The sequence below is a fragment of the Cebus imitator genome, unplaced genomic scaffold, assembly GCF_001604975.1.
Source record: "Cebus imitator isolate Cc_AM_T3 unplaced genomic scaffold, Cebus_imitator-1.0 Scaffold188, whole genome shotgun sequence".
Taxonomy (NCBI): Eukaryota; Metazoa; Chordata; class Mammalia; order Primates; family Cebidae; genus Cebus; species Cebus imitator.
This window is the reverse complement of record NW_016107503.1, coordinates 4,153,141-4,178,112: the sequence shown is the minus strand read 5'-3', so window position 1 is coordinate 4,178,112 and position 24,972 is coordinate 4,153,141. Positions and strand designations below refer to the sequence as shown.

Here is a 24,972-nt window from a genome sequence, read left to right as displayed (position 1 = left end):
ACATAGGCGTAATACAAATCAGAAATAATTGAGGAAGGTGGCAAAATGGAGGTAGCAAGTAAGCTCAATTCTTTTTTTTTTTTTTTTTTTTTTTTAAAGATGGAGTCTCCCTCTATTGCCCAGGCTAGAGTACAGTGGCACAATCTCGGCTCACTACAACCTCTGCCTCCTGGGTTCAAGTTCAAGTGATTCTCCTGCCTCAGCCTCCTGAGTAGTTGGGACTACAGGTACGTGCCACCACACCCGGCTAGTTTTGTTTTTGTTTTTGTTTTTTGTATTTTTAGTAGAGACAGGGTTTCACCACATTGGCTAGGCTGGTCTGGAACTCCTGACCTTGTGATCTGCCCACCTTGGCCTTCCGAAGTGCTGGGATTACAGGCGTGAGCCACCGCGCCCAGCCATAAGCTCCATTCATTCAAGAGATTGCAGGATACAGATTTGAGAGACTGCTTTCTTTCTTCTAATGGAAGACACTTAGACATATATAAAATGTTAGTGGGAAGGAGTAGAATGACTTGGTAGAGAGAGCAATGGAAAGAAGATAAGATTGGCAGAGTGACATCTTGCAGAAGGCTGGGAGGGGACGAGATCAGAGCATGGCAGGAAGGACTAACCTTAGAGAGAAATAAGGGTTCCCAGCTCTTTTTAATAGAAGAAAAGAAGGAAAGGACGAGTGCAGGCTATATATTCTTATTTCATCCTATTCAACTCTCTGAGGGTGGATTTTGTTTCTCTCAATTTGCACGTGATGCAGTGGAAGTCCAGAGAAGTGAGGCAACTTGCCTGAAGTCACACAGGAGAAGCCAGGTGTGACCCCAAGGTTAATGCTTCCTTTGAGCCCAAAGTGTAGTGCTCACTTACCTTCAGTATTTTAAAAGCTTAAGTTCCTTATAGGGAGTGCCCTGAAAATGACTGGAATTTAGTTAGGTCTTTATTTTATGACTTGATAAGCTACAATGCAAAGAGATTTTACTGGAGCGAACATACAGTGCCATTTGGTAGAGATCTAGCGAAAGAAGCTGCCCTCAATTAATGTTTGACCAACTTAGTACCAAAGGTCTGCCTTTTCTTCCTGAGCATGACTGCTAGAATAAACATCCTTGCTTCTGCCTCTCTGCGCTTCCGAGGTTGCCTATATGGACATCTTATATAATTGTCTTTTTTTTTTTTTTTTTTGAGACAGAGTTTCGCTCTTGTTACCCAGGCTGGAGTGCAATGGCGCAATCTCGGCTCACCGCAACCTCCGCCTCCTGGGTTCAGGCAATTCTCCTGCCTCAGCCTCCTGAGTAGCTGGGATCACAGGCACGCACCACCATGCCCAGCTAATGTTTTGTATTTTTAGTAGAGACGGGGTTTCACCATGTTGACCAGGATGGTCTCGATCTCTTGACCTCGTGATCCACCCGCCTCGGCCTCCCAAAGTGCTGGAATTACAGGTGTGAGCCACCGCGCCCGGCCCTTATAATTGTCTTTTAACCTCTCCCAGCAGTGCTGCCGTATGGATACTCTTGCATCTGTGTTACAATGAGGAAACAGGCTCAAAGAGGTGAAGTGATTTGCCCAGACCACAGGTTACGTGATGAAGCAAGGATTTAAACTCAAGTCTTAAACTCAAATCTTAATCCTATTTCTATTATGATCTCCATTTTACAGAGGATAAAACTGAGGCACAGAGAGGCTGACTAATTTGCTTGAGGTCACACAGCTTGTAAGTATCAAAGTCAGAATTTGAACGCAGAAATCTGGCTCGTGACCTGAGTCTATGCTCTTAAACAACTTTGCTCTCAGGCAGGGAAAAATGGTTTCTGGTGAGGAGCATACCTAGACTTGATGCTCAAATCTGGTTTTCTTATGTCTTCCCCATGGACTAAATAGTTGTTTAGCTAAAGGCATAGACTTTAGTTTCAGACCTGGGTATGAACCACACTCCACTATTTAAAAAGTTGTGTGGCCTTGGACAAATTACTTCTCTACAGCTCAGCTTCTTAATTTGTAATGTGGGGCCAATAAGAATATTCAACTCAAAGAGTCACTATGAGGATTAAATGAGATAAAGCATATTAAGAGCTCAGCAGAATGTGTGGTCCATAGATTAACACGGGCTTAATAAGGACCCTGGAGATGATGTTTTGCATCTGCCTCATGCTTCCATTCCTGCTGCAGTACCCTCATCCAGACTTTAGCTTCTCTTAGCATGAATTGTTACCATATGCACTTAAAATCTTTAAAAATCACATTAATATACAAATATTAAAACAATACTCGTTTAGTAAAAGGTTTTAAAAAATATTTTAAAAGCTATGAATTATGTTAAACATTATAACTTTACTTAATTTGTTCTTTGTTTTCTTGAGACAAGGTCTTACTCTGTCACTCGGGCTGGAGTGCAGTGGTGCCACATAGTTCACTGCAGTCGTGATCTCCTCAACTCAATCCTCTGTCTCAGCTCCTGGAGCAGCTGGGACTACAAGGCATGCTCCATCACACTCCATTTTTTTTTTTTTTTTTTTTTTGAGGTGAGGTTTTGCTGTATTCCCCAGGCTGGTCCCCAACTCCTGAACTCAAGTAGTCCCCCTGCCTTGGCCTTCCAAAGTATTGGGATTACAAGCACGAGCCACTGCACCAGGCCATTAAATTTTTGTGTAACTTTTCATGGATTCAAATTCTAGTGGCACAAAAGAATTCATACTCTTCACCATTCCTCCTCCCCCACCCTCCTTTTCTTCAGGGAAACATTTGTTGTATGAGTTTCTTATATATTCTTCTGGGGATGTTTTTTGAAAATTAAAGCAATTAAGGGCATAATTCTTGAGTATCATTTGCTCCCAAGTGGTGGTTTAATAGACAGGCAGACACATACTGTTCTGTACTTTATTTTTCACTCTCCCATTGTATCTTGGAAATCTTTTCAAATAAGCGCATTGAGATCTTCCTCAGTTTTTTTCATAACTGCTCAATGAACACAATGAACAGTAGACTGTTAACTGGTACTCTCCTCTCTACCCTGTCCATGTCTGCCATTTGGGTCAGATTAATTGTGCTGAAATGTCACCCCCTTGTGCAAATACCATTAGCTACAGACCCAGTTCATGCGCATCCGCCATCCAATAGCAAGGCTCGTCTGGGTCAGGCCAGACGCCTCGTCCTCCCAACACTGCACTTCCCATAGTGGATCTTCCTATCTGTTCTTTCCCGCCTGGATCCTCCTTTTACACAACCCCGAACCTGCAGGGCTAACACCAGCATTTGCCACTCACTGATATTCTTTTAACTCGCATATATTGTCAAGTATTGTTGCTTTCAATGCGGTCTTACTGCACGAGACTATAAACTTTGTATGCCAGTGACCACATTTTCTATGTAATTTGCAACTTTCTATGGTGCTTTAAATCACATCATTGAAGAGAAATTTCAATTTGTAAATTTGTAATATGACCAAGACACTTGACTATGTGCACTGACTCACCGTGCTGTCCCGTCCCAGAGTGGGGCAGGACAGAGCAGAGTCATCATCCCTGCAGAGAGCAAAGCTGAGTCACTCCCCTCCTCCTTCTAGAAAAATAGGCTTGAGGCTAAGTGCTCTTCATGTTCATCAGAGCCTTAATGGAAATGCCCAGAAGAGATTGAAGGGAGTAGCCTGAGCTTTTGCAGGAAGAGCCTGCAATGCAGGGGCTACTCATCGATTAGCTGCTTTGGGTAACATGGCAAATATGATTTTTCCACTGAGCAGGTCAAGTTCTGTGTCCAGAGAGCTAACTGAAATTATTTCCCCCCTTGTTGAAAGGACAATGTAACGATGTTAAAGAAAATGTTGATAACATGACTAGTTTCAAGTTATGAAATTTATTTTCATTTTATATAACTCCTTCCAGACTTTGCCCACTTTCATGCATTTATTATTTTTTCTCTGAGATGGAGTCTCACTCTGTCGCCAGTCTGGAGTACAGTGTCAAGATCTTGGCTCACTGCAATCTCCACTTCCTGGGTTCAAGCGATTCTCCTGCTTCAGCCTACCAAGTAGCTGGGAATGTAGGCATGCACCAGCACGTCTAGCTAATTCCCACCTTCGTGCATTTAAAAAATATATATGAGCTCCCGTTAGAGTGAACATACCATTTTCCAGATGAGTTGGAATCTCAGTGGGACACCAGATGAACTAATGTTCTGTCAGAGGCCTTTCTCACCTAGACGCTGTGGCCCTATCATCTTGATTCTTTTTCCCTCTCAATTTCGGCTTGGCTTGCCAGAGGTCACATTTTTTCCCTTCTCAGAAAGCTAAATGTGAATCCCCACCCTGCTTTATCTTTTGTAGCCAGAATGTGATTGGAATGTGAGCAATGGAGAAAAGTGGGTTGAACATTCACGGGAACATACTGACTATCTGATTGTCTCCTTTTAGACAAGGGCCATCTCTTTTTCCCGAAGAAGTAGTAATAACCCAAACCTGGGACCTGTAGAGATTTTTATTGAGCAACCTCATCCACAACATATCCTTTGTTATTTTCATTTATCATTTTGTTAACACCTCACGCCTGCCCTATCCCACCTACACACACTTTCTGCTGGGAACACACACCACTTTAGACATGCTGGATTCTACATGGCCTCCTGAGTATTCTGCGTCCTGGACATCCCATCATTACTATGTCCAGGGATGCAGCAGAGAAGAGTGGCTAAAATCTTAGACGGCCTGTCTTCAAATCCTGCCTCCACCTTGGTCAAATCACCTGTAAAGTAGAAGCAGTAATAGTACCTACCTCATAGTTGTTGGGAGGGACAAATGAGTTAATGTTGGTGAAGCACTAGAACAGAGCCTGCAATGTAGTGAGAGCTCAATTAATGTTAGCTGAATCTAAATCCAAATTGCTTCCAATCTTCAAAGACCAGATAACATCTTACCTCTTACACAAAATCTTCTCTCCTAGCCTCATCTAACCCACAAAATCTCTTACTTTTTTGAAAGAATAACACAGATAGAGAGACTATCTTGATATCTGGGTTTAAATCTTGAAACAATAAGTGCTGTGGGACTTTGAGGGAGTTTAAGTCTTAGTTTTGTCATCTGTAAAATGGGTATTATAGTATTATAATACCTTAATAGGGTTATTATGAGGTCCAAGTAAGACGAATGCTTAAAAAGTCCTCATACAGGTCCTGACTCATGGTAGACCCTCAATAAATACACATGCTCTTTCAAAATATATCATTTAAAATTTTATGGATTGTGAAAGTGCAAGTACATGTAGATGGGCTAGGAAAGAATTGTATAGAAAATTTAGATGACATAGCACTGTATATAAAGAAAATTAAAATCCTCTCATAAACATCTTTCTGGAGCAACAATTTCCCCAGCCAGTAACTCCTACTCTGGAACCTAAACACAGCGGGGTGTATTCCCTTTAGCCTCTCTGTCTGTCTCTCTATCTGTGTGTGTGCAGGCATGCACTCAAGCAGACATGCATATTTAGAAAAGAAAGGAATCCTATTATATACCAATTTTGAAGTCTGCTTTACTTTACACAGACATTTCTCCATCTCATTTAATATTTTTCAAAGTGATTTTGATGGGCCATATAGCATTCAATGTACATCTAAACAATCTAAACATAACTTGTTTAGCCATGACCCTATTGCCCTATTGCTGGACATTGAGGTTTTCTTTAGGTTTTAGCTATTCTGAATAATGCTGCATCAAATATCTTTGTATATGAATATTTTAAGTATCTTTGATTACTTTGCCAAGAGAAACTCTTAGGACTAGAAATAGTGGGTCCAAAAAAACACACATTAAAGGATGCAGGTGCATATTGCCAACTTTGGCCTTACTGAAAGGTTATATAAATTACGTACATATCAACAGTGACCAGAGGTGCCTATCACATGTCACCCTTGCCAGTGCTCTGTTGTTAGGTAATTTTTTGTCTGCTTTATCTATTACTATTGTTTTTTTTGAGATGGAGTTTCACTCTTGTTGCCCAGGCTGGAGTGCAATGGCACGATCTTGGCTCACCACAACCTCTGCCTCCTCGGTTCAAGTGATTCTCCTGCCTCAGCCTCCTGAGTAGCTGGGATTACAGGCATGTGCCACCATGCCTGGATAATTTTGTATTTTTAGTAGAGACGGGGTTTCTCCATGTTGGTCAGGCTGGTCTGGAACTCCCGACCTCAGGTGATCTGCTCGCCTCGGCCTCCCAAAGTGCTGGGATTAGATGTGAGCCACAGCACCCGTCTGCTTTATCTATTATCTTTCAGTCTAGATTGTAATCTTCTTGAGCAGGCACTGTGGCCATCTGCTTCTTTGTACCTGCCTTTATACAGAACATTGCTTGGTGCCATTCACATAGTGGCCCTTATCAATATTTGCCAAGTGAATTGATTTCTATTCACAACTATCCCTGTGGGGTTAAGAGCTGGAGAAGGGACTTGAACAATCACTTTCAAATTGGTCAGATTTGAAATAGAGAGGTTTGCAGACTTGTCCTTGGTCTCCTAGTGAGATGGGTTAGGTAGAAAAGTATTAAATCACAGGTAGTTGACTGCTGTTCAGGGGACTTGGACAAGGGAGTAGGTGCAAGAGAGAAAAATGATCTGTTTTTCAGGGTCAGCTCTGCAGCATGTTTGAAACTGACTTTCTGCACTGCTGTTCATTCTTCCTTCATAACTGGGTGTGGGGAGGGGTGGGATCTACTTTTTACAACTCAGCCAAGTAGCAGAATGAATGGAATTTTCCAGATGGTTCCTCTTGATGACTGTTGGGATAATGGCAGCTTTGCCCCCTGGGAGTCATTGGGCTGCAATCCCTGAAGCCTAGACAGCAGTTTCAGCAGGTCAGATTGTGGGATCTCTGTGTTTTTGTTGGCACAAAGAGCCACATGGGATTTCAAGCCATAAATACTGTTTTTATTTTCCTCATACAGCTCCCTACTAAATGTTTTGAGCAATGAGGTCAAAGTGAGGAAAGTGTCATAACCCTTCTCCTCAACACACATATACATCCATTCCAAATATAGATTCTCCTGCCTCAGTCTTCCGAGTAGCTGGGACTACAAGCATGCGCCACCATGCCCAGCTAATTTTGTGTTTTTAGTGGAGTTTCTCCATGTGTTTTTAGGTTTCTCCATGTTGGTCAGGCTGGTCTGGAACTCCCGACCTCAGGTGATCTGCCCGCTTCAGCCTCCCAAAGTGCTGAGATTACAGGCTTGAGCCACCACGCCCACCATCTGCTTTATCTGTTATCTTTCAATTCCTTGGCACTGGGCACCTTTCTGAATGAGAGTCTGGGGTAATCTGCTGGGAACAACACATTGCTTCAGAATTTTTCTGAATCTACATGCCCACTGTGAAGATGAGTTGATGCTTTCTTTCTCCTACCCTGAGAGCCCCCCTCCTCCTGGGATAATTCTGCTTTTGTTTTCAGGCAAAAGAGGCTCTTCGAGTGTGAAAGGTTGCTGCGGATTTCAGGACACGTGAGCGCATAATAATATCTCCCTCTTATAATTTTCCCTGTTCATTTGTGAGTTGGCCACTAATCTTCATAATACCCAGTAAACGCAGTTGCCCAAGAGGCAGGTAGACCACAGGGGTGAATCTGGGCTGACACAAATTCTCATGGACGTGAAATTGTTTGCCTTACTGTGATGGGCCAGTTTGTTTGTTTTTTTGGTCTCTGTATCTATTACAGACGTTATCTTCCAGAGCCTCCTTTGCTTAGAGCCACGATTTCTTTAATCTCCAGGTTGGAAGACTTCACGTGGGATTAGGAATTGTCACTGTGGTAGAATCAGCCGCTAGTGTGCAAAGGTTGGAAAATGTTAGAACTTTATTTCCCAGAGTCCCTTGCAGTTAGGAATTTGTGGTTGAGGCTCTGCCGGTTAGATGCACTTTGTTGAGACTTGGATGTGAGAACCCAGCCATGTGTGGAAAGCGGGAGGGCCGTGGGGATGTGTGTTTGCTTGTGCAGACTGCCACAGTTGTGTGGTTCTGGAGCAGCCAGCTGTGGCAATGGCTCCTCATTCAGCAGGCAGCTTCCTGAGCCAGCAGCTCCTTGGTGGCCCAGTTCTGTGGCATGGATTTGGAAGTCATTCCTGGAGTCAACCTAGAGTCACTTCCTCTCACTAGTCAACTTCCCTCCTTAGTACTCCATTAATACTTCTGTAATAAATCCCCCTTTGTAAACTTGCTCATATAATGCTTCAGCTGCAAAGCTATAATTTGTTTTACATTGTTCATTTGTTGACTGAGACAAAATAAAATGGCTGGAATGTTTTCCTTGACTTTGATTTTATTATGAACTTCTTTCTATCAAAGCCAGTTTTGAACTATCCTGTCCTTTTTTGCATGCTTTTCCTTGTGATTATAGAGAACCTTATATTGTACTTTTTCCCAGAGTGTGATGGAAGTTTTCCCCAGTTATATTGACATGTCCAATCATAGAAGTAAAGATTCCATCTTCTTTGACCTATTTACTCGGAACAATGCCATGTGCCAATTCATGGAATTCATATATCACCTCTCCATAAAAGTATAGAGTACTGTGTTATTAATAAACATATAGCATGTGATGCACATATACCCTGAACCTTTTAACAGGCACAGAAAAGGCCTGGGAGAAACATTTTGCATTTATTATCTGTTAAGACATCAGTACTGACACTTCATTTTCAACAAAAGTGCACTGCCCTGTATGAGTCATGCTTACCATATTTCCTGACATCTGGGAGTTGACTTAATAGATGCTAATGTGATGGATCACCAAGGTGTCAGGCTACCCTCTTCTCCTTTGGTTCTATTTTTGCCCTAGGTTTGCTGACACTTTGCTATGAAAAATGAATTCAGCCATTGTAGGAATGCACAGTGCTGGCTAGAAAAGCACTGATTTAACTGGGCAAAACTGTGCCCAATAACTATAAACTTAGAAAATATATTCCTTCTCCCAATTCTTTGAGTTCTTCATATAGACACAGCTACAAGGGCAGAGCAATTAGAGAAGTCAGACTCCAAGCCTGAATGAAGAATGTTTTCTCATTTTGCCAGTTCTGTGGGAAAGCTCTGCTGTGTGCTAGCTGCCCAAGGGCAAGGTGCCTCTTGGGGAACAAGCATTTCTGAAAGAGCAACAAACATTCTAACTCAAATTCAGAACTAAAAAAGAACTTATTTATTGAGGGCAAGGGGATGCAAACAATACAAAAATCAAAAGCTTGTCTGGCATTTAACTTTTCTTTCTCTGCTTATCAGATGGGAGTTAGATTTTATTTGTACACTTGCTAAGGGTCCTGATCTGCTCATGAAATCCTTACATGGGGGAAGCTGTGGGGCAGATTCCTTAAGTGACCCTTTGGGACAACTGTTATCAGGGCCAGGGGAATTCCTCGTTTCTGCCTACTTCTTTCCCTTCTGCTTCATGTGTACTACAAAATAGTCATTGCATGCAATGGTGAGGCCCACAATTAGGGAAAAGAAGCGATGGAAGCCCACTTTGCCATCTCTGCACTGGTCCAGGTCCTTCATTATTTTGTCCACGGCCAGAGGGTCTTTTTGATTCTGAAAAAAAAGAAAAAAAGAACAAAGGCAAGAAATATCAGTCAAAGGTTGCAGTGATGAGCTTATTTGATCTGCACTGCTGAGAGCTGTGTACACATCTCCCAATTATTTGAGCTCTTGTTTTAGGTCATAAGTGACCTTTGGAGGTCATCTAAATGTATTTTTCTTTTTTTGCCTTGAGGGAGCATTTTAGTAATTTCATATTTAGATTCTGCCTAAGAACCACCCTAAACTCCTCATTTTGTGGTTTAAACTTACATTCTCTTTTTTTTTAAGATGGAGTTTCACTCTGATGGCCAGGCTGGTCTTGAACTCCTGACCTCAGGTGATCCACCCACCTTGGCCTCCCAAAGTGCTAGGATTACAGGCGTGAGCCACTGCGCCAGGCTTACTTACATTATCTTATTAAAATTTTATTCCTAATTGCATGGTCAAATCCCTTAAAAAGAGAACTCCTCATGAAAAGATCTTTATGATTTAGGGAGTAAGTTTTGGATCATTGTCCTATGGATTTTAAAGAGGTATTAATGATGCCATGGGTCGTTTTAGGTTTGGAGAAGACAGCTCGCATTCTTCTTGGCACAGCTGAGGCCAACCTAGTGCAGCTTCATATCATATTAGCCGTGTGACACTGAGTGAACCACACAGCTTGGTGGGCCTTTGCGTATCAACTATGAATTGAAGAGGTTGGACTATAATGTTTGTAGAATCCTTCCATTCTTTGAGTTGGTAAGTTTAATGCCATCCTATACTCTTTGCTGGATGTTGTATATTGGACCGGCTTCAAAAGGAGTATATATGATGGAGTCTTAAACTCCCCATGACTCTCAGTGCCTGGTAGAATGTGTGGGGCAGCCAGGTGCAGTGGCTCAAGCCTGTAATCCCAGCACTTTGGGAGGCAGAGGCGGGCGGATCACGAGGTCAAGAGATCGAGACCATCCTGGTCAACATGGTGAAACCCCGTCTCTACTAAAAATACAAAAAAATTAGCTGGGCGTGGTGGGGCGCGCCTGTAGTCCCAGCTACTCGGGAGGCTGAGGCAGGAGAATTGCTTGAACCCGGGAGCGGAGGGTGCAGTGAGCCGAGATCGCGCCACTGCATTCCAGCCTGGCGCCTGGCAACAGAGCGAGACTCCGTCTCAAAAAAAAAAAAAGAATGTGTGGGAGATGGGCAGGCAAGATCCCCTTTGTTTTCATCTTGGTTCCATAGTGACTTCATCATTCCTTTTTGTAGTGATGCTGGTCGGAAGTGGGAGGTTGTGGTTTCTCCTCCATGCCATCAACAACAGAGAGAAATATGGCTTGTCTGAGGTTGTTAAAGGGCTTAGGTAAAGTATTTATGAATTCTGATGACTATATTCATGAGTGAGGGAAATTACACTCAGTGTTTCAAGTGTGCTCGGTGTTTCTAAATTGCACTTGGAAATTCCTGAAAGTGTAGCAGCAGCATTTCCCACATGAGCACTGCAAACTCCTATTCTCGCTAAACCTGCTCTGTGCAGCTGTTGGTGGGTTTCAGCTAATTCTGGCCTCACCCTCAGCTTCCTGACTGTGGTTGGAATGAGTGAAATCTGGATGACATAAGGGGTCTACTTTAGAAACAAAATGTTCTGTTAATGCAGTGAGTGTAGGTGTTTGCAGAATTATGACCCTGTGCCTGGAATAAATGACCCTGCTGTATTCAGTGCTCCACACTACGTATACCTTTTATGTGTCTCATGCCACAAAGCCTTTAGGAAGAAAAGGTCTGTGTCTTATGTGATATTCACTCTGGCTTCTAACACTCTAAACAAGTGTTTAGTGTACTGAGAATGCCTTTGTCCATGGGATGGGCAGGCTTACAATGAACACATTTTGTCCTTGCACCTTAATGCTTGGCTTGAATGATCATAGAAGGTCAAAGTGACGTTTTGGATAATTATGTTCAGCCATCTCTAATTTTACAGGGGGGGAAGCTGAGGACTAGGGAGCTGATGCAACCTGCTCATTTTTAGTTAAGGCAGAGCCAGATCTTCTAACTCCTGTTCTGGGGCTGTATCATGGGACTCTACAAAAGCAGAGGACCTGCATATTCTAGCTGATTCTGGGATAGCATTAGGTAACCGCAGCTCTGAGAGAGTAGTTAGGCTTTTTATATCTATTTATTTAACTGATATTGATGACATGCAAATTATAGTATACTAAAAAGCCTCATGTTTATTGATTGCAGGAGTCAGGGGGTTGACTAATGTGCAATTTACCAGGCAGATAACAAGAGGCAAGACCCAGCCTTTTACCAGCATCCCCTCTCGCCCTTTAGAGGTTAATGCATTATTCAACACCAAGCACGGAAACCATCTTTTTAGGTGACCACAGTTGTGGCAGGGAAAGAAGGGCTTGCCTTTCAGTCTACTATTTTGTCATGCAATGTTTCACCTTTAGTTGAATTCAACAGCCACGTCTCAAGAACCTGCAATGCAAAAGGACAACTATGCCTTGTGGCCCCATGTCCTGAGTGATGTGTCTGAGCTGATGGCAGAGTCCTCTTTTAGTCTTCATGCATCTCTCAGTCTGTCAACGGTGAGGCATAAACTCAAACTGCTCCTGTGTTCTCAGAGCATTATTAGGTGAAAAGCAGTTATTTCTGGAGTGATGTGTGGCTCCTAATCAGTAGATGACTGACATTGCTCCTTTGTAGTATTAGAAAAAGAAAAAACAATCCCTTTATCTGAAGAGACTTAAGAAGGGAGATTCATGTGGTTCAAAATGGAATGTGACCAGGATGTGGCATCTCCCACCACCAGGTTTTTGGACCTGGGGCTAGCCATTTCTTGTTGTCTACTCTTTTGTGAAAAGCCTTCTTTCTCCTGACTCTGTCCCCCACACCATCACAATCGACACAGATAACCAGATGGAATTTTCCAACAAACAGCTCATATTGTGGTTATTTGTATGTGGTCTTATTTCGCCTGCAGACTGTAAGCTCCTTGAAGGTCAGGGCTTTGTCTCTGTCACTTTGTTTCCCCAACAGTATCGTACAAATAGCAGGTACTAAATACTATTTAATAAATGAATGAAAACACCTTTCTAATAGTGACCTCCACAGGGAAGGGATGGAAACAAGAAGGAAAAGGAACCAGGGCCTAGAAGTATTGGTTTTTATGTCTGGTTCTTTGTAAGCCTTTTAACACTTACTTCCAAAAATCCAGGGAACTCCTTTTCCATGAGTACTCTCAGGTCCTCCTTTGTTAAGTAGCCTTTATCCCCAGCAAATTTGTGAAATGTAAACATCATGGTTTCCATGGCATGTTCCATTTGAGATGGCATTTTGATGTGGTCTGTTCAAGCCTATTAGAGGATGTAAAGAAACAGGGTTTACATTAACATTTTTTTTTTTTTTTTGAGACAGAGTCTTGCTCTGTCGCCCAGGCTGGAGGGCACTGCCACAATTTTGGCTCACTGCAACCTCTGCCTCCTGGGTTGGGGTGATTCTCTTACCTCAACCCACTGAGTAGCTGGGATTACAGGGATGCACCACCATGCTTGGGTAATTTTTGCATTTTTAGTAGAGACGGGGTTTCACCATGTTGGCCAGGCTGGTCTCAAACTCCTGACCTTGAGATCCGCCTGCCTCAGTCTCCCAAAGTGCTGGGATTACCGGTGTGAGCCACCGTGCCTGGCCAACTTTTTTTTTTTTGACAGACGTTATGAATGAATTTTTTTTAGACTGAAAGATAAAATTGTATGTATTTAATATGAACAACATGATGTTTGGAAGTATATATACATCGTAGGATGAATGAATCTAGCTAATTAACATATGCGTTACCTCACATACTTAGCACTTTTGTGGTAAGAACACTTAGCCACTCTTACTACTAGTCAAGAATACAATAAGTTGTTATTAACTATAGTCATATTGTTGTAAATAGCTCTCTTAAACTATTCCTTGTAATTGAAATTTTGTATCTTTTGACTAAATATCACTCCAGTGCAATCACCCCAGCCCATTCTATTCTTTAGTTCTATGAAATTAACTATTTAAGATTCTATATATGAGTGAGATCATCTGGTATCTGTCTTTCTGTGCCTGGCTTATTTCATTAAGCATAACGTCCTCCAGGTTCATCTATGTGGGTTTACATTAACTTTTAAGCCACATGTACTGCCAGCCTTTGTAGGATAATTGGAAGGATGGAGAGGAGATCATCCACTTGGTCCTCCCCAGCTTTAAAATTCAGTGAATCTAAGAACCAGTCCACCCCAGCTTTTGGGTCTCTTCTTGGTAGAAATAGACACCTTAGGTTCTGGTGCTGTAAATGAACTGTTTATCTAACTCCAGCTAATTCGCATAAATAACCTAATGAAGAAGAGAAGCTCTAATTATTTAGAAAAGCAAGATCAGTGTTTCCCCCTCTTTTGTTTTTTGAGACGGAGTTTTGCTCTTGTTGCCCAGGCTGGAGTGCAGCGGCTCACTGCAACCTCTGCCTCCTGCGTTCAAGCGATTCTCCTGCCTCAGTCGCCTGAGTAGCTGGGATTACAAGCGTCTGCTAACACGCCTGGCTAGTTTTTTTGTATTTTTAGCAAAGATGGGGTTTTGCCATGTTGGGCAGGCTGGTCTCAAACTCCTGACCTCAGGTGATCCGCCCGCCTTGGCCTCCCAAAGTGCTGGGATTACAAGCATGAACCACCGTGCCTGGCCCAGTGTTCCTCTTTTTAACTGACAAAGCACCTACTGAAAGAACAGATATTTCATAATTTCTCTTTGCACTAGTATATGAGATTCTTAGATATGGCTGATACTAACAATCCACACAGTCAAGGCTGGTAAATATGAAAACTTCAGCCTTCTAAGCTTAACGTGGTAACTTGGTTCAGTCTGATTCTAGAGTTTAGAAATCCGCTTACAAGGAATTTACCTGCTGGGTATGTATGTATTCTTTACTAAAGTTCTGAACTTGTTATTTATTGCAATAAAGACAGTTGCATCTCTGGCAGTAAAATGCAGTTGCTCTACCCAAATGAAAACTACTCAAAGTCCATTGTCTAGTTCACTTGAGAAGCAACAGGTAACAGTATAACCTAACTCATGGCAGGGCCTCATATGTTTTTAGTTGCACTAGACAGATGAGCTGCTCTCAGTCTAGCACACAGTGGGAGAGCAAGTGCTTTCATCATAAAGTGTTTATAAGAAAGGAGAGGAAACATGTCAGATTATTCCATTTAGGTATAATGAACTAGGGGTATATGTCTCATCAAGACCCAGCACTTGATACTTTATAGAACCTCAGTGAATTTTGGCTTAATTGAAGGAATCGTTTGGCCAGAACAGAGAAGCTTTGGCTAATATCGCCTAAAATCACTACTAGATGGGAAACAGGTGAACTTGAATGGAGACTGTAATATAGCACTGAAAAATAAAAATAAATAAATCATAAGGATAGGCTGTGAAGCACAGATGGAAGGGCTGGCAACTTCCTCTGCGGAAGAGCTCTAACAGGAACCTGAGACATGCATTGGTCTGATTCCTGTCTCTGAGAGATGCCTGTTCAACACTGATCCTCGAATGCTATCTTTTACAGAGGAGAAGGTGGAGATGGTAAACATGAGGATTGACCAATTACATTTAAGAATTGTAAATTCTACCCCTTAATCTCCAGAAAAGTATGGGAACCAGCAGACCAAAGAATGCTATTCTAGAGAATGCTTTAAATCAGAATCTGGCATGATTAATCTGGAAGGCAGTTATTTGTCTTGGAGAGAGCTGCAAATGAATGCCTCAAGGTCAGCCGTAAGATGAATTCCAGGGGAACCACACCCTTTTCCTTCTCTTCCGACACAGTTCTGGCTCATTCCCCATCCCTCATATGGGTTTCAGATGGCAGTGGGTTTACAGAGAGTCTGCCTTGCCTGGATTGGTACTCCAAGTCCAGCAATTTAAGATAACTGAACCGGGCCAATCACCTGTGGGAGAAGGACATGGGATCCCACCCCAGTTCTTAAATAACTCAGGAAAGAAGTCAGACACCACAGAGGTTTAAAAATACCTGTACTCAAGTTCAGAGCAGCAGAGCATCTCAGGATCAATTTCCAGAGAACCCAGAAATTGGAACTGGGTGGGGCACCTAGTTTACCTCCTTCAGAGGACCGAGCAGAAGGAAAGTGCACTGCAAAGCCACAGAATTAAGAAAGGGAATGCAGCAGGGTAAGGACCTCTAAATTTTAAAAAGGGTAATTTAGGGGCCAGGCGTGGTGGCTTATGCCTGTAATCTCAGCACTTTGGGAGGCTGAGTTGGGCGGATCACAAGGTCAGGAGATCAAGACCATCCTGGCTAACATGGTGAAACCTGGACTCTACTAAAAATACAAAAAGTTAGCCGGGCATGGTGGCATGCGCCTGTAGAACCAGCTATTCAGGAGGCTGAGGCAGGAGAATCACTTTAACCTGGGAGGCAGAGGTTGCAGTGAGCTGAGATAGTGCCACTGCACTCCAGCCTGGGTGACAGAGTGAGACTCTGTCTCAAAAAAAAAAAAAAAAAAAAAGGCTAATTTACGACCTCCTAAGAAGTACAAGTTGTCAGCTCAGGAAATCCTGGCCACCCTTGAATATCTTCTTCAAGAGAGCAAGGTGAGTCTAACTCACACTGCATGAATGCTTAGGTCTGATGGCACTCAATCCCATGCCTCTCTTGCCCACAGCCATTATGAAGTGATGGAGCTTTCCTCTCTGAAGTTACATCCTTGCTCCACTGGGTTCTCCTTTTCCCTTCTCCCCCAGTGGTTTTACCCAGTGGATGGATTGTGAATATTGCAGCCAGCTGACTCCCTATCTGTCCAGTAGACCTTCTCCAATAAGGATACAGAGCGGGGGCCAGCCAGGAGGTGAAAATAGCATTGAAAACTAGGGGAGAAGCCCTTGTCTCTGCAGTAACCAGTGCCCCAAAGGGCACTCACCAGAGAAGGAACTCTGTTTTGAAGAAGGAGCTGCACACTGGCTTTAAATTAAGACAGAGGAAAGGGGAAAATGTTATTAAAACTCTGTTCTCTTGGCTAGAGAATCACGTAGCTCTTGTTGGAGTGCAGCCACTGGTTGCCCCACTGAGTCAGCCCTGCCTGGCCCTCTGTTCTTGGGTGGGGCTTGCCTGGGCAGGGCTGACTACAGCACTGACTGTTAGCTGCTGAAACTGAAGCTCTTCAGGGACTTTAATCGGCATTTCCTCCCTCACCTAGCCACTCAGCAAACTCTGTTCAGATGTGGGCTTCCTGCATCCTGGTTAGACACATTTTGACAGGAGGGCTTTGGGGCTGAGGCTGAGAGGCAGCAGGGCACTCTCTATCCCCAATAACTTGCTCTTGTACCTGAAACATTCCATTCCATTTAATTGTTTACTTCTCAGTCTGAGATTTAAGCTCCTCTTGACCAAGAACTACAAATTATTCTGCGTTTATTCGTGGAGCACTATAACTGTTAGGTGCATAAATGAACCACACAAGCCCTTGGCTAGTAGCTGAGGTGCACGTGTGACTACCTAGAACTAGGCTGAAAACCTCGGAGCTCAGAGCTCAGGAGGACAATGTGAGAGCTGGGAAGGGCCAGGAAAGGGGCCCCAAAAGGGTTCAACTATGAATGGAACAGTAGAGTACACAGGAGTGCACATTCCATACGCAAAAGGAAAAATATGTGTCCTGCTAAACAGGTCTGGTCAGAATGACATGACTTTGCTCCTTCTCTTCTAACACTGGCTGTTTTCCCATGTTTTCATTCATCCCATCTTCTACTTTATGCTTTTCTAGTGTAGCTCACTGCTGAACATCACAGGATGTAACGGCCTTGCTGTCCACTCACTTTTTATTGAATTATTCTATTCTGATGCCTATACATGCCCACCTTGTCTGCCTGAGCAACAGGTCTTAAGAAGGGAGGCAGAGACGTCTTTCGCTTTATAGTTTTCTCTATAGAAAACAATTCTGGACTCCACAAATTTAGTTACCATAGGAGGAATTCAATTTTCCATTTTTGGGTCTCCTACTCTGAGCATCCACTTTAAATGTCCCAGACGTGGCTTTAGGCATGAGGGTGTTCATACACACATACACTCACACACACACAGATACACACGTTCTCTCCATGGTGCTTGCCTTTGAGGAATTAACCAGCTAATAGAAACTACTTAAGCATCTGGCGTGAATTCTGGTCATTTGTGTTTCTGTTTCTTCCCTCACCAGATTGCAGGTTTCTTGAGCAGGGTCCCAGTAGCCAGTGCTCGAGCCTGCATAGAGCCTGCTCGATTAATTTGTAAGAAATCGATAATAATGTATTTTGGTTGTCCTGAGAGTAGCAGAGAAGCAGGAGTCCTCCTCAGAAAAGTGTCTGCTCCTGAACAATCTCAAATGTTTGCTCTGGACATGTGCCCAGATCCCAGCTGCAGTTTCAAAGAGGACACTTCTGAAGACCGAGAGTCGGACTTGCTTTGCTTCTCTGTATCTTGTCCAGTTTTCTTACAGCCCACCCAGAAAATAAACGGGAGGTTGTCAGTAAAAACAAACACCTGTTATTTAAAATATGTTGAGATTTCCTTCCTTTTGCTTTAGAAATTTTGGATTTTTTTTTTTAATTGAACCCAGAAGGCATTCTTGAATTTGATCTCTGAAGGGAATTCAGAAAAAATGAGTTGAAGCAATGGATCTGGATCCAGGCCATCTCTCTCACCTCTTACCAAATAAAACTTGCCCACTAAAGAGTTGGCCAGCAAAGGAAAGTTTCAGATGCAATTCAATAGGAAGAAAGAACTCTGAAGAAACCTCCTCCAATCTAACTAAGTGCATCCATTTTTCCTTAAAGAATGCTCGGGCATCAGCCTAATCAGCCAACACAGCTATTGTGACAACTGCTATTTAATCCTTTGGTAGGGTGGGTGGTACTTATTTAGTAAAGGAATAGAAAGTTCTGAAAATTCTTTAAAAGAAGTAAATTCTTTTTGCTTTTGATGTGAGATTGTTAAATTTGTTGAGTCCCCAGAAAAATGAGAAACTTAAGATGTTAAAATTTTAGTCCAGCTTTCTCAGCACTTTGAGTGCTAATTTATACATTATAACCCTGAAAGAATTCCATTGTTTCTCTCAACTTTATGCTTTAAAAGACTGGACTGTGTCCAAGGGTATTTGAAGTGGGTTGTGCTCTACAAAAGACGTATTTTTTTGAACTGTCAGTAGAAAGCAGGGAGGCACACAGTCTTAGCTCCACCCAGTCCAGGCCTGACCCCACTGGAGCGGCTGCTTAGGAGGCTGGCAAGAGGCCGGCACGCTGGAGGAAAGGGGCCTATTTGGTGTGTCCGAGAAAAGCTAGGAAGAGCATCACCTCGAACGCAGAGTGAGACCCAACAATTGCTTCATGCCCAGTAGACCAAAAACAGATGGCAAGAACTGAAATAAGAAACTCCAAACGGTGGCTCAAGGACCACGGTGGTCAAGGACCACCGTGAAGAAACTACCCTCTGGCTGCGAAGGAACAAATACACCATTGGGAAGGGATGATTAAACAGAAACCGGATAGGAATCGGTGGGGGCAGGGCCCGTGAAGAAACTTCAGTGAGTTACATGAACTCATTCCCGCTCCAGCCCCTGGCATTGTCTTTTACAATTTGCTGAAACATGTTGGAAGCAAAGATCACCCACCGACTGGATGTTTCCACGAGCCCGGTCTCACCTAAAGCACACAACGTAAAACTCCACTCCTGGAGGCTGAAACTCAAGCCTCTGGTGAAAAATATCCGCAACAACTGCAAAGCTCTTAACGGGACAGGCTACCTCCCAAGTAAGGCTGAGCCAGGGTGCCAGGCGCATACTGGCCGATAATGAAGAGCGGCCTTGCCAAGGCCTTGGTTACTGATCTAATTACTGCCCTTACCCACAGTTCAGTCAAGAAACCTCTCCTGCAGACTGGCGGCCAGTCCAGGTGTGACTCACTTCCTCTTGGAAAATGCCCTCTGAGATGGCACAGTTCCTCTTTTCCTTCAGGGAGTGTTCTGTCCAAACCATCCACAGTGAGTATCTGCAGCCAGCCACACCCACAGGGCCTCACAGCTGAGTCACAGGCCTCAGACCACTAGGAGAATCTTGGAGCCCTCTGCGTTAACCACGCCCTGCAGAAGCTCCCGCAGGGACAGAACTGGGTGGGGGCAGAAAGCGGGGTGGGCTTAATGCATCCCAGAGTCTAGCTCAGGGCTCCCCTGTGCTGCCCTGGCTTGGAGCGGTCTGCATTCCACCCCCAGCCAACAAGGCAGAGCTCCTGGTTTCACTTAGGCAGAGCTGGACTGAGGCTGGACAGGGCAGCAGTGTCCACAGCTAGGGGCAGCGCCATTCCTTCGCGGGGCGCAGGTGGTGAACCAAGTACCAATGGCAAGTCTGTCTGTCTCACTGCACCAGGCCAAATTAATCTAGGATTGGAAGATCCTTCATCATAGCCTGCTCTTCCGCCATCTCTTTCTGGTTCCAGTTATTTAATTAAGTTAACTAGGGAACCTTTCAGTAGAGAAACCGCTTCACACCGCCCCTCTCCCCCCCGCAGCCAAACTGCTTTAGACAGAAAACAAGCGGACCTCCCTCCCTCAGCAGGAAGACCCCATCGAGCTGACAACAGGAAGCCCCAACGTGAAACGCCCGTTTGGCCGAGGGACTAAGGGGTACTCCTTAAGAAGGGACGCCCCCAGCTCCCTACTCGTCCTACCCGCGCCTGCTCCGGCTGTCCAGCCGCGTGGAGGCTACGAACATGCAAACCAAGGTTGCCCTGCGGGCAGAACCCACCAAGAAACACGCCAGCCAGGGCAGGGGCGAGCAGGAGGGGTTCGGTAACCCGAGAGACGAGTGGGAAAGCAGGAAAGGTGGGAGTAAAGCGAGGAAAAGGGACGAGGGAAGAGGTCCAGGGGCACCGGCACCACAGTCCCCACGTAAAGGACAAGTATCCCCGCCTCCGGTTCGCCTGGGTCTGGGGGCGGCCGCGCTCGGGCCGGGGAGGGGCGCTGCTGGCCTTGTCTGGGTGCGGCCCGGAGCACCTAGCAGCGGGTTCCCCACCGCCCGCTCCCCGTCCAGGCCCTGCGGTGCCCGGGACGCTCCGAGAAGCCAAGTGCGAGGGTTGCCCCGGGCGGCAGGTCGGGGGCTGGGGACTATCCGGGAATGGCACGTGGGCCGGGCGGAGCTCACCTTGGACGAGGCGCGGCGGACGCTGGGCTAGCTAGACGCGGGGCGGCAAAGCGAGCGCAGCGGGCTGTGAGCCTTCCTTAGTACGTGCGGCGGGTGGGGAGAGGGAGGCGGCGCGGCAGCGGGAGGAGCCTGGCTGGCGCTCGGCCGGGCGCTCCCCAGCCCTGTCTCCTCCCTCTCTTCCTGCCCCCAACTCCCCCGACCCGGGGCGCGCGGCCCACGCCCTGCTCTAGCTCCCGGACCCGCCTCGCTGCGGCCTCGCCCGCCCCAGACAGAGCGTTCTTGTAAACTTCTCTTAAGTAGGAACAGTCCCGCTCTCGAATATTTCAGGGCATCCCCACCCTGGGCCTGCCCTTCCTCTCGGGTTTGGTTTTAGAAAGTGGGTGACTGTAGAAATCAAAGAGCCTGGCCGTCCTGCGGGTGGGGCACGCTGGCGCAGAACCAGAGGTACCGGCTCTGTGGGCACCTACGGGTGTAGGAATTGTTTTCTGGATGACCTTGCAGGGAGTGGCACGTGGAGCCCTACGGACCCGAGAGGCACTAGGACTTGGTTGTTCTCAGATTAGCCCTAGGAGGTCCATCCCGGGGTCTAGGCCGCCTGCGCCCGGTGGTGTGGGGGGGGGGGCAGCACCTCCCCAGCAGCCGGGCTCCCCGCCCTGCCGGGCCCTCGAGGTGCCAGAGGGAGGGTGTGGTTTGGCTTGTCAGCACCCAGGGGAGTCACAAACCCTCCGTTGAGCAGGGGATTTACTGCTCTTTGTGTGGCTTCACTTGACCAATAGTTCAGTTTCAGTGTGGCTAATGTTAAAAACTTGCTGGGCGTGGTGGCTCACGCCTGTAATCCCAACACTTTGGGAGGCTAAGGGCGGGTAGATCACTTGAGGTCAGCGGTTCGAGACCAGCCTGGCCAAAATGGTGAAAACTCGTCTCTACTGATACAAAAAGTAGTCGGGAAAGGTGGTGGGCTACTGTTATCCCAGGAGATTGAGACATGAGAATCGCTTGAACCCGGGAGACGGAGGTAGCAGTGAGGCGAGATCATGCCACTTAACTCCAGCCTGGACGTCAGAGTGAGACACTGTCTCAAAAAAAAAAAGTTTAAAACTAAGTTTCCAAGGCATTATGCTGTGGTCCTTAAAAGTCCTTTAGAAGAATTTTCTGGAATAAATTTAGAGAAAACCTAAGTGTTTCCTAGTGGATGCTTACCTACTCCTCGCCCCTCCCCCGCCTCCTTTTATTTGGTTTGTGACTTAGGGTTAAATACAAGCTTCTAGCAGCTATTGGTGGAAAAGAGCCCAGTCCCAAACTCTGGGGTTTTCCTTTGTTCCCAGGGGAGGCCTTGGAAGGAATGAGTGATCCCAAAGGAATGAGCAGACTCGGGGAATCCTCCAACTGCCACTTCTGACTAATCTTGGCAGTTGCCAGGAAATCCTAACTTGGATTTCAGCTATTGCTTTCCATGCAGCCCTGGTGCTGACAATTCAAGTGGACAGCTCTCCAGGATCTTCCTATATACAGTACTTCCCAGTCCCCAGGTCGCAGTCATCAGTGGAGGAAATTCTGGATCCCTTTTGTCACGGATTGGAATGCGACTGGGTTTGGAATAGGAATGCCTGGGTTTGCATACCCCTACTCATCTGATTTCTTCATCTAGTCCACAGACCTTAGGAGTGCTTTAGTGTATGTGCATAGGCCTGGGAATTCAGGGATTAAGGTATCAGTCTCTTCCTTTGAAGAGCTTGGGAGTTAGATAAGCAAACAATGTAAATCCAGTGTGCTTAGTGAATGGTAGAGGATACTATCAGATACTAGGAGAACACTGAGGAGGGGCTTTCAAGTCCCCTTGGAGTGGTCAGGGAGTAATTCCTGCAGGACACAACATTGGGTAGAAATTTAAAAGTAACAATAACACTTATTAGAACTTTTAAATCTGTACAAAGATTCTACTCTTAGAAGGCTTGGAGAATATATTAATGTATAAAATGTGATTTATAAATACATGAACCAAAGGTAAACATTTTCATATTTCTTTCTAGTCTTTTTATGTATATATGACAAATATTTACATAATTATGATCATACTCGTTATAAAATTGAGTAGTCATTCACTGCTTAACAATGTTTGAGCCAACAATGGATCGTGTATACAGCAGTGGTCCCTTAAGATTATAATAGAGCTAAAAAACTCCTTTTGCCGAGTGACCTTGTAGCTGTCTAATACAATACTTTACTCATGTGTTTGTGGTGATGCTGGTGTAAACAACTGTGCCGCCAGTTGTATCAAAATACAGCACATACCGCTTGTGTATAGTAAACAATACTTGAGAATGGTAATAAATGACCATGTTACTGCTTTATGGATTTACTATACTATACTTTTCATCATTATTTTAGAGTGTACTCCTTCTACTTATTAAAAAAAACAGTAAAACTTTAAAAAAAAGTTTTAAAAACAGCCTTAGGCAGCTCTCTCAGGGGGTTTTCCAGAAGAAGGCATTGTTACCATAGGAGATGTGTGTTATTGCCCCGAAGGACCTTTCAGTGGGACAAGATGTAGAAATGAAAGACAGTGATATTGACAATCCTAACCCTGTGCAGACCTAGGCTAATATGTGTGTTGGTGTCTTGAGTTTTTTTTTTTTTTTGTGTGTGTGTGTGTCTTAGTTTTAAACAAAAAACTTTAAAAGTTAAATAAATAATTTGAAAAATAGAAAATATAAAGAAAATATTTTCTATAGCTGAACAAGATGTGCTTTAGGCTGGGTATTATTACAAAAGAGTCAAACATTTAAAGAATTTACAAGTTTGTAACATACATTTACAGTAATCTAAGGTTAATTTATTATTATTATTTTGGTTTTTTTTGAGAGGCTCCCTCTGTCGCCCAGGCTAGGGCGTAGTGGGTGATCTCGGGCTCACTGCAACCTCCACCTCCCGGGTTCAAGTGCTTCTTGTCCCTCAGCCACTCGAGTAGCTGGGATTACAGGCACGTGCCACCATGCCTGGCTAATTTTTGTATGTTTAGTAGAGACGGGGTTTCACCATGTTGTTTGGGCTAGTGTTGAACTCTTGGCCTCATGTGATCCACCCATCCTGGCTTCCCAAAGTGCTGGGATTACAGGCATGAGCCACTGCATCTGACCAGGTTAATTTATTATTGGTAAAGAAAAACTGTTTTAAATATAGTATAGTCTTAAGTGTACAGTGTTTCTAAATTCCACAGCAGTGTACAGTAACGTCCTAGGCCCTCACATTCACTCATCACTCACTCACTGACTCACCCAGAACAACTTCCAGTCCTGCAGGCTCCATTGATGGTAAGTGTCCTACATAGGTGTAGCATTTTTAATCTTTTATGCCATATTTTTACTACGTTTTTTTCTATGTTTAGGTACACAAATACTTACCATTGTGTCCAATTTGTCTACAGTATGCTATTCAGGGTTGTAGTCCACGAGTGCTCGACTATACTCTACAGCCTCGTTGTGTGGTAGGCTACACCACCTAGGTTTGTACAAGTACATTCTATGATGATTGCAGGCTGAAATCGCCTAAGGACACATTTCTCAGAATGTATCCTCATCATTAAGTGACACATGACTGTTTCTATTTTTGTCCCAAATTCTTTCCTTTTGTTCTTACTCTTTTCTATGTTATTAAATATTTATCAAGAACATGAGTATTTATTCATTTACTCATTCTTTTCAACTTTTTATTTAACAAGTAACTATTCAACTGTACTGTACTGTGGCTTCTCTTTCCTCTCTTCTCCAGTCTACCAGCAGCACTCTGAGGCCCTAGTGGGTGCATCTCCAGGAGGATGCTGCAGGGTTTTTAAAACACTGTGCTAAGTACTGAGGATACAGTGGTGAAAATGCTCAGCACATCTTATGATTCTTGTCCTCATGTGGCTTCTTTTTTTTTTTTTTTTTTTTTGAGATGGAGTTTTGCTCTTGTTACCCAGGCTGGAGTGCAATGGCCCGATCTCGGTTCACTGCAACCTCCGCCTCCTGGGTTCAGGCAATTCTCCTGCCTCAGCCTCCTGAGTAGCTGGGATTACAAGCACGCGCCACCATGCCCAGCTAATTTTTTGTATTTTTAGTTAGAGACGGGGTTTCACCATGTTGACCAGGATGGTCTCGATCTCTTGACCTCGTGATCCACCCGCCTCGGCCTCCCAAAGTGCTGGGATTACAGGCGTGAGCCACCGCGCCCGGCGGCTTCTTAATGATTCTATGTACTGGCCGGTCCATAAAGCCTC

The 24,972-nt window shown here is 44.5% G+C and overlaps 1 protein-coding gene across 1 annotated transcript; it reads right to left on the bottom strand.

Annotated features, from left to right (window-relative positions):
- Window positions 1–8,269: 8,269 nt before the first annotated feature.
- Window positions 8,270–21,372, bottom strand: S100A10 (S100 calcium binding protein A10). Its single transcript, XM_017546215.2, has 3 exons — window positions 20,718–21,372; window positions 12,714–12,866; window positions 8,270–9,540 (listed from the first exon to the last, which is right to left on the bottom strand). The coding sequence occupies exons 2-3, from the start codon at window positions 12,843–12,845 to the stop codon at window positions 9,379–9,381; spliced, it is 294 nt and encodes a 97-aa protein (XP_017401704.1). The 5' UTR covers window positions 12,846–12,866; window positions 20,718–21,372; the 3' UTR covers window positions 8,270–9,378.
- Window positions 21,373–24,972: the final 3,600 nt, after the last annotated feature.

Coding starts and splice junctions, on each gene's coding strand:
- S100A10 (XM_017546215.2), bottom strand. CDS start 12,845: ATGCCATCTCAAATGGAACATGCCATGGAAACCATGATGTTTACATTT. Junction 9,541..12,713: donor AGTTCCCTGGATTTTTGGAA/GTAAGTGTTAAA, acceptor CTTTTTTTTCAG/AATCAAAAAGACCCTCTGGC.